At 36.3% G+C, this 12,359-nt stretch overlaps 1 protein-coding gene across 4 annotated transcripts in view; it reads left to right on the top strand.

Moving 5' to 3' along the window:
- Positions 1-12,359, top strand: part of Vps2 (vacuolar protein sorting 2) — a 30,674-nt gene that overhangs the window by 1,080 nt on the left and 17,235 nt on the right. The window contains exon 1 of one of the 4 annotated variants that reach the window (XM_071664798.1): positions 5,334-5,356. The exons of the other annotated variants lie outside the window; for them this stretch is intronic. Coding sequence (XP_071520899.1) covers positions 5,349-5,356 — 8 coding nt within the window. The 5' untranslated portion in view covers positions 5,334-5,348. Of the gene's footprint in view, positions 1-5,333; positions 5,357-12,359 lie in introns of those variants that run through there. 4 annotated transcript variants of the gene reach the window in all.

The following is a 12,359-nucleotide window of genomic DNA, read 5'->3' as shown; positions in this document are numbered from 1 at the left end:
TTTTACTGAATGATATGTAAGGCAGTTAAGGTTTTGTGTATTTTGGGAGGTTAATTAATGCAAAAGTAGGTAAAACATCATTGAAAATTCAACATATCATCAGATCTTCATAGAGGTTGGTACATATCTTACTGCTCAACATGTAAGTCAGAATTCACTAGTCACACCCATTATTGAGTATTGCATAAATGTTGAATGGCAGTGAACAGATGACAGTCTGAGCTACCATTTGATTCCATGCAGCAGACTAATCTAACGTTGATATATTTATTTCGACTCTACCTTTTGGGTATCAGGTGGGGTTTTTCGTAGGTTCTCAATTCTTTATGTGCCTTATCCACATGTACCTTAATCAGCCCCACATATTCATGTATATGACCATCACTACTCTTGCTGTTATACCTTACTGTTGTTCACATTCAGTAAAATATATTTTCCAGTTCATGCTTTGCAACTGATATTATATTTTCTAAACACTACACTAGCATTTTGGAATAGAATCATTTATGTATCCAAGGCAAATAGTGAAGCAGAATGAGATTCGACTTTTACATTGTGATCAAAAAGATTATTATAGAATTCAGCTGATTGAAGAATTCTTGAATTTGTCTTGCAGTGATACTTCACTGTGTAGAGAATCCAGCGTTAGGAATGGCAAAGCATGATTTGGATCATTACGTAATTTATCAGAAAATAGATGCACATAATTTAGTAGACAGAATTTGATAAAATTGGGACCAGTGGATTATTTACACTCTCCTACTTCCTTAAGGTAAAGTTGTGACAAAGTTAACAGGGCTTCAAACTAAAGAGAAGTTATGGTAGTAAGACCACTCTCTATCCACTGGACAGATTTTAAGAAATCAGTTTTTACCACTTTCGTTAAAATCTGTCATCTTGAACATGAACAGGAGGGACATCTATGATTCTCTAAAAGTAATTGGTGTAATCCTGCAAATGGATGACAACAGACATCCAGCTGTTGCTTTTTTCCATATTCTGTAGAGCTTTGACTGGATTGTAAATCAGTTTACACTCTGATAATTACAAACTGATAAAAGCTCTGCAGAATCTTGACAGAGCACTAGGTGGCTATATGTTCTCAACTAGCATCCCTCCTGGGCTGGTGCAATATACAACTTACCTTATTGTTGGTTATACAGTCTTTTGGTATTAGTAAGGAACTGATCCTCTCAGTAAATAACACCTTGTAAACAAAGAATGCTAAGAATTTGATTAATACTGCTGCCCCATTCTTAACTGGGCACTGGATCCCACACATCAAGCCACACCCATTCAATGCCACATGACATGTGATCAGTCGTAGAAATTTCATTATGGTTGCTTGAAAAGAATATTATTCTTTGATAACATAATTATCCCCCTTTTTTCCAGAAAGCAACAGATTGCAAATCCTATTGGGTATTCTGATCCTTTAAAAACAAATTGATATTCCATATGTCAGAGAATGAAATAATGTAACACAAACTAAAGGTGTTAGAATCCATCTGAAAGGTGCCAAAATATGTTTATAGAGATGTCAACACCTCTCATGTATTTGGAAAACACAGATTAGGTTGTCTTTCCATCTCCCTCTCAAATCTTATGGTGCATGGCGCCTTCGACTAGTATGAAAATAAAGATGCATGTCCACCGAAATCAGGGAAATTTGCTAACATTAGACTGTGTTTATGTTTAGCAATCTGAAATGAAAGTTATGTTTTTTATCCCAGGTTTATTGTACTATGCTTTGTATTACTTAACTCCAAGTTGTCCCGCTCTCTTATAAACCTCCTCACTATGTTATTTCTTGTCGAAAGAGTAGAAATATCACTGTAAATGAAAACTCACTCTTAAATCCTTATTTTCATACATACCAATGATTCCATGAGAGTAGAACAAAGATTCCAAAGCAAGAACACTCGTGCTTTTTTCTGGTGTTACTGATTATTGTTTTGATAATAATTTAGTTTAGCTCTGCACTACTATTAGCCATGTGTTTAGAGCTGCAATGCAGTAACAGTTGTGAGCATGATTTTAAGCATTTAGAATATCATACACCTGTCACCAACAGGATGTCAGAGAATATTTGTACATCATCTGAGTGGAAAGCCAGATGTCATTGCTCATTGTTGCAGTTAGTTTTAGAATAAAAAAAAAATTCCAGGGTATTAGTTTAATCTTTTTGTTGCAAATAAAGTTGTTTGTTTATTTATTCATTAAAGAAAGGTCTTTCTGTGTAACAAAGAAACATGTATGTAAACAAATGTGAAACGTGTAAAAGATATGTAAAGCTGTGTATTTGTATTGTGAAATAAAAAATCTCAAATTGTGTAAAGTGAGTAGGTGTATGATATATAGAATGCAATCACCCAGAAAAAAATATTATACTTACGTTAGATAGGAACATCCATGCTGCTGGTATAGACCCTCCCCATCTACTTGACACTCTTCCCACACCAACATAGCAGAAAGAAGACTTCTGTTTTCTTGGTATTTTCCCAGTAATGTACAATACTGTATTGACAATCTGGAAGGAAAAAGTATTTCAAACTTTTTGTCTCTTGGGTGTGTATCACTGACAATCCTTCTCTTTAACCCTGTTTAAATTGTAAATATACATGTCAGGAACCAGTAGACTATGATGTATATGTACGGTTTGTAATTTGTGCCTAATGGATGACCATGGTATCGAACATTGAAAGTTGCCAAACATCATTATCAGCTGAAAGAAATGGCCCTGGGCAGAGCTGGCCGGTGTTATCAAGGATTCATTTACCTGTTAAGAATTATTCCACCAACATGTACCATGTCTGGTTGTCAGATTCACTCACTCATTTGATCTCGCTTACATAAGAGACAGGGCTACAATGGGATATTATATTTGATAAAGAACTTGAACATGACAGTGATGAAGGGGATCTACAATCTGATAAAATGAAATTGGTGATAGTTGTGAATTTTAGGAAAATGTAATGAGTCTAATTACAATAGTGAGGTTGAGGTGACAAAGTGATTTGTAGTGGAATGGGGTTCAGAATTAAAAGTATATAACTGAATACAGCTGAAGTCAAACAGCAACAGACCACTTAACCTTAATTATTGAGACTGTTTGCAATACTAGAAGTGATCAGAAAGTCATTGATTAATATGGTAGGAGTAGAAAGATGCAAGTTTTCTAAAGAGAAGACCTGTAAACTTACTGTATAGTTAAGGAAATGCAACTAATGTTAGTCGTGAATTTGAAGCAATATATTTATGAAGTTTGTACTTATAAGTATTGATGGTATTGCTTTCAACTAATTGCTTTTGATAAATCATTCCTTATTTAACAGTTCTGTCAAAGAAAAAGTACCTCATCTCGTTTAAGGTAAAATGTTTGCCCACAAGTTTGTAACCATTTCTGTGAGATTCTATCTGATGAATCTGTCATGAAGTAGATTTTGAGATTTAAGATTATCAAAGCCACTAATGATTTTGAATACCTATATTAGATCACCTTTTAATGTTATCTTTTTTGAGCTAAATGAATTTGTTTCCTTTATTTGGCTCATAAAGATATATTTCTCAGACCAGGAGTCTACTTGGTGGTATGTCTCTGTACTCTTTCCATTCTGTATGTGTCTTTCCTCAAGTAGAATGACCAAAATTTTACATAATATTCCAAAGAGTGCAAATAATTTCTTGAGACTTAAATTCAAAAGCCCTTCCTGTGAATCCAAGAATTTTTTTCACCTTTTTTTTTACTGCTTCTGTGCACTGTTTACTCGGCTTTACAGCACCAGTGATTATCATACCTAAGTGCTTTTCCTTGTTTACTATTTGTATTTCAACTGAATTCATATTCTAACTTACATTTTCATTTGCACTACCAATATGTAAAACTTTGCAGTTATGGATATTAACGTTCATTTGCCACCTAATATGTAAAACTTTGCACTTATGAATATTAACATTCATTTGCCACCTATTTGCCCAATCCATTAGTCTGTCTATGACAGTTTAAGCTGCAGATGTTCAGTTTCTGTTGTAGATTTATTTCCCAGCCTAGTATAATCCACAAAGTTAGATATCTTACAGTGCAGCCCATTATCAATATCATTAGTATATATGAGAAAGAGAACTGGTCCCAAGACTGATCCCCGTGGCACAGCACTTGGTGCATCTGACCACCTATCAATTATTTGTTTACAGACTGTTTGCCAATTTCCTAAACATTGAAGTACAACCCTATCTATACTGTGTGCCTTAACTTTTGTTAGTGACCTTTGTTCTAGAACTTTATTAAATGCTTTTTGAAAATTCATATAGACGATATCAACTGCCCTACTTTCATCATACACGATTATTATTTCATAAAAGAAATTAAGCAGATTTGTCAAACAAATTATTCTGCCGAAAGCCATGGTGAGAATTCTTTATTATGTGATGGCCTTCTAAATGGTTTATATTCCTGAATGATGGTTTCCATTAGTACAAACTACAGACATAAGCTAAATGGGCAATAATTGCCGGGTAGTGATTTATTACTTTTTTGAATATCAGTGTTACTTTGCCATATTTCAATTCCTCAAGAACATTTCTGTAGAGCAGAACTTATTGAAAAGAGTAGCCAAGGGCTTCACCTTATTTAGTTAAACTATCATGAATTATCCTATGTTTAATCACTTATTACACTGCTCTTATGTTCATTTTAGCAAATGGAAAGGGTTATGTATACAAGTTTTAATCTGTTAGAATGTAGTCAAGGTTCTGATCAGCATATGCATAGGTACATGAATGATCCATTCAGTTATTGTTGTATAAGTTCCCACTCAGCTCTCGAACATTTTGAAATTTGAAAAGCTTGCTTTTTAGAATCACATAACTTGACGCTGTTGACCCTGATATCTCCCACAGTTGAATATTAATAAAGTGAAATGATGATAACACCTTGATCAGTTAACTGTAACAGACAGTAGATGAACTTAATAACAATGATGATTTGGTCTGGGATATTTAGATTTTTTTTAAATGAATAATTTGAGGTTTCATTGAGTAAATCTACAAATGTGGTAAGCCGTGGCATGTTCATAATGTATGTTTACTTTCATGAAATTTTCAAGTGAATGGATAAATACTTGGTTCTGGCTTGATACATATAAAACACTGGAGCTAACCATCACTAACAGTGGTGTTTTTAATATGTCATTGCTAAGGTTTGCTTTAGAGTACTTATAGTGGTCTTTCAGCATTTAGAAGTTAACAGATGAACCATGGTGTTTAACCACTGCCCTTTTTCTTAACAATTGGATGCATTAAGATTATGTTTCTGATTTTTTGTATTTTTGAATTACCAGACTACCAGGATGGAAAGGTAATAGTAATGGTAGCACGTAGAGCATTTTGCTGTAAAACAGTAGTATCTTGTAGGTCGTACAGCTTGTAAAGTGTACACTGAGCGGTGTTAGTATCATATGTTCAGTACTGTGTATCTTGTTCAGTTTTTGTTTTACACATTTTGATAATTTAGTTTAGTAGTTCATAGTTTCAGTTAAATGTTTTAAAACTGGAATAAGACTTTTTTTTTTAAAAGAAACTGATTTTGAGAACAGTAATGGACTTAAATGAACTCGTTTTTATATAATATGCAGTTATTGATGAATCTGATAAGTTTATGCAGTGCAGTTACATGTTGGAAATAATAATGCTCTTGGATTTTTCTAAAAAGATGTAAAATAAGTTGAATAGGTTTTCCATTCCCCACTTCATATTACTGATGCAGTATAGGACGTGTGGATCAGCTGTTTGCTTTGAAGAATGTATGTGAGAAATACTTAGAAAAACAGATGGATTTGTATGTAGCATTTATGGGTCTGGAGAAGGCATATGATAGGGTTGATAGAGATGCTTTGTGGAAGGTTTTGAGAGTATATGGCATAGGAGGTAAGTTGCTAGAAGGAGTGAAAAGTTTTTACCAAGGTTGTAAAGCATGTGTATGAGTAGGAAGAGAGGAAAGTGATTGGTTCCCAGTGAATGTCGATTTGCGGCAGGGGTGCGTGATGTCTCCATGGTTATTTAATTTTTTATGGATGGGGTTGTTAGGGAGGTGAATGCAAGAGTTTTGGAAAGAGGGGCAAGTATGCAGTTTGTTGTGGTTGAGAGGGCTTGGGAAGTGAGCCAGCTGCTGTTCGCTGATGATACAGTGCTGGTGGCTGATTTGGGTGAGAAACTGTAGAAGCTAGTGACTGAGTTTGGTAAAGTGTGTGAAAGAAGAAAGCTGAGAGTAAATGTGAATAAGAGCAAGGTTATTAGGTACAGTAGGGTTGAGGGACAGGTCAATTGGGAGGTAGGTTTGAATGGACAAAAAGTGGAAGAATTGAAGTGTTTTAGATATCTCGGAGTGTATTTGGCAGCGGATGGAACCAAGGAAGCGGAAGTGAGTCACAGTGTGGGGGAGGGGGCGAAAGTTCTGGGAGCATTGAAAAATGTGTGGAAGGTGAGAACATTATCTCGGAAAGCAAAAATGGGTATATTTGAAGGAATAGTGGTTCCAACAATGTTATATGGTTGCAAGGCGTGGGCTATAGATAGAGTTGTGCGGAGGAGGGTGGATGTGTTGGAAATGAGATGTGTGAGGACAATATGTGGTGTGAGGTGGTTTGATTGAGTAAGTAATGAAAGGGTAAGAGAGATGTGAGGTAATAAAAAAGAGTGTGGTTGAGAGAGCAGAAGAGGGTGTTTTGAAATGGTTTGTCACATGGAGAGAATGAGTGAGGAAAGATTGACCAAGAGGATGTATGTGTCAGAGGTAGAGGGAACGAGGAGAAGTAGGAGACCAAATTGGAGGTGGAAGGATGGAGTGAAAAAGATTTTGAGTGATCGGGGCCTGAACACGCAGGGGGGTGAAAGGCGGGCAAGGAATAGAGTGAATTGGATCGATGTGGTATACCGGGGTTGACGTGCTGTCAATGGATTGAATCAGGGCATGTGAAACGTCTGGGGTAAACCATGGAAAGTTCTGTGGGGCCTGGATGTGGAAAGGGTGCTGTGGTTTCGGGCATTATTACATGACAGCTAGAGACTGAGTGTGAACGAATGGGGCCCTTGTTTTTTCCTAGCTCTACCTCGCACACATGAGGGGGGGAGGGGGATGTTATTCCATGTGTGGCGAGGTGGCGATGGGAATAAATAAAGGCAGACAGTATGAATTATGTACATGTGTATATATGTATATGTCTGTGTGTGTATATATATGTGTACTTTGAGATGTATAGGTATGTATATTTGTGTGTGTGGACGTGTATGTATATACATGTGTATGGGGGTGGGTTGGGCCATTTCTTTCGTCTGTTTCCTTGCGCTACCTCGCAAACGCGGGAGACAGCGACAAAGCAAAATAAATAAATAAAAATGTATGTATGTATGTATGTGTATACCCATACACACACATATACATACATATAGATATCAACATATACACATATACATTTACATACACATACACAGACATACGTATATACACATGTACATATTCGTACTTGCTTGCCTTCATCCATTTCTGGCGCTACCCTTCCCCACGGGGAACAGCATTGCTATCATCTGGTATGTTGTATGGCACCTACATTATTTTATGTCAGGCGCAGTGCTTTCAGAACGTGAAATATTTTTCATTAGTTTATGGGTGATTTACTGATACATTTTCTTAAAGCCATCAAAATATACTCATTTCTGACAAAAATCCAATACCAATGCATCTTACTATTGATTTTAAAGTAATCATGTAGAATACAGTATAAGCATGTTAATAAAGCTTGCAGTACTGTTTGTGAGTCAGAATTTTACTGTACATCTTAAATTTGATTTTTATGGCCTGTATTAAGAAAGGGAACCGCCATGTTCTTTTAATCCATTTCTGTGACTTCAGCTTTTTGTCAGTTTTTAAACATCACTTTTTTACACATTATATGATTTTGAATGATGTCTTAGGATTCCCATTTCACTGTAAGCACTTGTCTTTAACAGAGATGTAGACTTGTATTCACATTGAATGAGTTAAGTGTACAATACTTAAAAGATACAAATATTTTTGCATTTGTTATGTGTCAGGGCAGGCAGCTCAAAACCAGTCCAAATTTTCCTCCTCTTTATTGATAGGTACCTAACAGAAGCTAGGAAAGTTTTCTAATGATTTTTCTTATTTCAGTTCACAGATTTTATCCATATGATGAAATTAATAGAGTTTATGATTAATGAAATATAAGTAAATTAGATTCTTCTAATGTAACCTTGAATGTGATTGATCTTAGTAATGTAACTGATAGTTTTTTTATAATTGTTTGCTATTTTCCCTTTAAGATAGTAGTGCCAGGAATGGACAAAGATGGCCACATATGCTCTTATCCATTCCCTTGCTGTTATGTGTAGTGTATCAAAACCACAGCCCCCTCATTCACAACTAGGCCCCACAAAACTCTCCCTGGTTTCCCTATACCACTTCATGTGCCCTGATTCAGTCCATTCACAGAATATTGCCCTCTGTACAACAGCATGTGCTTTCTCTGAGCTCTTAATTTTTTTTCACTCCTTTCATTTTCATTTAGATCACCCCCTTTCCCCTGTCTCCACTTCTGACATTTATTCCTTTTCCATCAATGTTTCCTCTCCCATTCTCCCCATATGTCCAAATTATTTTAGCACACCCTCTTCACCATTCTCACTGTAATCTTTTTTCACCACATCTCTCTCATATGCTCTCATTTCTCACCCAGTGTACCCTCCTCACACTACATACTTTCGGCATACATTTCATTTCTAACACATTCACCCTCTTTAATACATTCTCATGTTAAGGCCACACCTCACATTCATATAACATTGTTGGGACTACTGTGCCCTTAGACATGCCCATCTTCATCCTCCCAGTTACAGTGACTTCTCTTCCCTCACATTCCTCAATGTTTCCAGGACCTTTGTCCTCTCACGCACACTATGATTCACTTTAGACTCCATAGTTCCATTTTCTGTATGTCCATGCTCAGGTATTTAAAACACTTCAAATTTTTTTTTCTCCATTCAGACTCACACCCTAGCTAACATGTTTCTTTGTTCTGCTAAGCTTAATGCCTTTGTTTTTGTTCACATTTAATCTTACCTTTTCCTTTCACACACTCTCTCAAACTCAAAATCCAATTTCTGTAATGTCATGAGCAAACAAGCCCTTAATGACTGATCTCCAAACCATTTCAGTGCACCTTCTTCAGCTCTCTCCCCATACTGCTCCTTTCTCCAAGACCCTTGCATTCATTTCCCTCCACCCTTTCCTTAAACAATTTAACCATCAGTGGTGACATCACACACCCCTGCTGCTGACCTACCTTCCTACTCACACACATGCCCTACTCTCTTGATATAAACTCTTTGCTACATCTAGCAGCTTTCCTCCCACACCATATATATATATAAAGCCTTCCACAGATCATCTCTATCAGCCCTATCGTATGTGTTCTTCAGATATGTAATTGTCAAATACAGATCCTTGTTTCTCTAAGTATTTCTTGCACACATTCTTCAAAGCAGGCACCTGATTTGCATATTCTCTACGACTCCTGATGCCACATGGTTCCTACCCAGTCTGAAGCATTGTGGTTGCCACTACCCTCTCAGTCGATACACTCTCATACACCTTACCAAGTATACTCAATGATCTTATACCTCTGTAATTTGAACATTCACTTTTCTCCTGCTTGCTTTTATACAGTAGCATTATACTGGTATTCTGCCGGTACTCAGACACCTCGTTATGAGCCATACATACATTGAAAATCCTGACTGACCAATCACTGACTCAATCACCTCTTTGTTGAGAAATTCAGTTTCAATCCCATCCACTCCAGCTGCCTTTCCACACTTTGTCTCATGCAGGTCGCTCTTTCCCTACATTTTTTGAGGAACTTTTCTCAGTCCATGTCATTGATCTGCTTCAAAAACATAAAGGCTAGTCAGGTCACTCCTCACTCTTGTTTTCTCCAAGTTGGGCAAATTTAAAGCTCTTAGCTATTCTTGTAACTTAACTCCTTAATTCTGGTCTCATCTTTGATGACCCCCTCTGTACCTTCTGTATTAACTCTGTGCATTTTTAGTTAATGTTACCATTCTTGAGAAGGTTGTTCTGATATTTGCCAGCAGACACTTTGTCTCCTTAACTATTCTCCTAATATGGGACTGTGGTGATAGGTTAGAGACAATATCAACAAAACTCAAAGTTTGTTGGAATGGAGTTCCTCCTAGATGATTATTATAAAAATTGAGCCCTTCTTTCACTTTGTCCCAACCTCATTACTTTTACTTTTTGCTTGGGTTGAAGTTCATCAACTATGTACCTGACCATCTTTGAAATCTGTTTAGGTTTCCTTCTAGTTGATGCAGTCCTCTCATTTTTCACTTCCCTCATGACTTTTGCATCATATGAAAACATTTTCTGGTAGGGGTCCATACATTCAGGCAAATTATTTACATTGATCAAGAAGAGTTAAGGTCCCAGACAGAACCCTGTGGCTGTTTCTCACTTAAGTAATTTCTTTTCCTTAGAAACTCATCTATTTGTTTTCTTATCTTTTCTAAAACCTTACAAACCACACTTGTTAGTGAGATCCATCTGTAGTTCAGTGTCTCTTCATGGTCTTCTTTTTTATAGATAGTTATGATATTCACTCTTTTCCACTTCCTTGGTACTCTGTCTCTTTATTGTAGCTTTTTAACAGAATATCAAGAAGTTTATAAAGTGTATTTCTGTAAGTCCTCTGTACGTATGGCGAGATTTCATCTGGACCATGAGCCTTGTATAAGTCAAGACTTTTATGTATTTTATTAATGTCACTTCTAGATTTCTTAATGTTTTCTAAAACCTCCTCTCCATTCTATTATAGTGACTTACACTGTGAAAGTGCTTTTGAACTATTCATTCAGTTCCATACCTATCCTTGCTTCATCTTCAGTTCTTCCCTCTGATTCATTCAGTTCCATACCTATCCTTACTTCATCTTCAGTTCTTCCCTCTGAATCCTATACCCTAATTAGGTGCTCTTTAGATTAAAGGGACAACTGACTCTTAGTGAATTTATGAAAAAGTTCTAGATTTTTCCTGCCTTGTCCACAAAATTCTTTTCAGAGTTTCTTTGTTCCTCCTTTCTTATGGTGAAGTACTTGTTCCTTGCTTTCATATACTTTATACCATATACCTTCTGGCTGGCTTGAGTGCTATCTGCATCTTCACCACTGCACATTTCAAAGCTTTTACTTAACGACATCTTTTTTATTTAACCATTTTTCCCCATTTCTTCCATTCCCTCTGTATTTAAAACCAGAGATACCTATGTTCCCACTCCTTAGCTGTAGATTTACAGAACCTCTCTCTCAAAAGCCCTGGTTCCAGGTTGCTAACCTCCATTTCCCAATCCAATCAAACTCACTTACCACATATTTAAACTTGAGCATTACATAATCATTTTTTTTTTCACTTGATGTAGCAAATTTGTTTTCAGTATCCATGCTAGTATGTGTAAGGGTAAGATATAGCAATAATGGCACATTAGTCCCTCTCATCCTAGTGTGCTCAGTAACATGTTGGTATAGGAAATTTTCAGTATGCACTCTCAAACCTTGTGTCTCCATGACTGCCTGTTACAATGTAATTCCAAATTCCCCCGGTCTGTCTCTTTATAATCGAGATACTCAGTTATCAGTACTTTACCATCTCTTTAAAGTGATTGTCTTACTGCTTCATGTACCATTGTGATTTTTCCTTCATTGTTACCGTTGTTTATTTATTATGGATTATTAAAATTCGTTGAAAGATTAAATAATAACACCATTAGGAATTAAGTGTGTGTGTGTATGTAATAATCTCTGTACTGCACAGGGAGGAAGTTTTACACTTGTGGGGTCCCATTTCTTGAATATTTTCTATTTTCATACCGCTTTTTAAATTTATGTATGCTGTTTGCATTAGCCATTTCCTCAATTATTCTGTTCCATTCAGCCACCACTCTTATACGGGAAAATTTCTCCTATACATTTTTTAAAATAAATTTCTTGCTTAATTTCATGATGTTCCCCAGTTGCTCAGTCCCTACATTTCACAAAGAATTGTTTACTTTCCATTTCATCCGTCTGTTTTAAAAACTTTACTGTTGTGATCAGGTCACCCCTCACTCTTCTCTCTTCCAAGATGGGCAAATTTAAATCCTCTCGCCTATCCATGTAATATAGCTCTCTTAATGCTGGTACCATCTCTATTACCCTCCTTTGGGCCTTTTCTTTTAGGTCTTTGTTCTTCTTTAGGTTCCATAACCAAACTTGAGAATCACATTCTAGTTTTG

This window comes from Panulirus ornatus, chromosome 9, assembly GCF_036320965.1.
Source record: "Panulirus ornatus isolate Po-2019 chromosome 9, ASM3632096v1, whole genome shotgun sequence".
NCBI classification, from domain to species: domain Eukaryota; kingdom Metazoa; phylum Arthropoda; class Malacostraca; order Decapoda; family Palinuridae; genus Panulirus; species Panulirus ornatus.
This window is presented reverse-complemented; position numbering and strand designations above follow the sequence as displayed.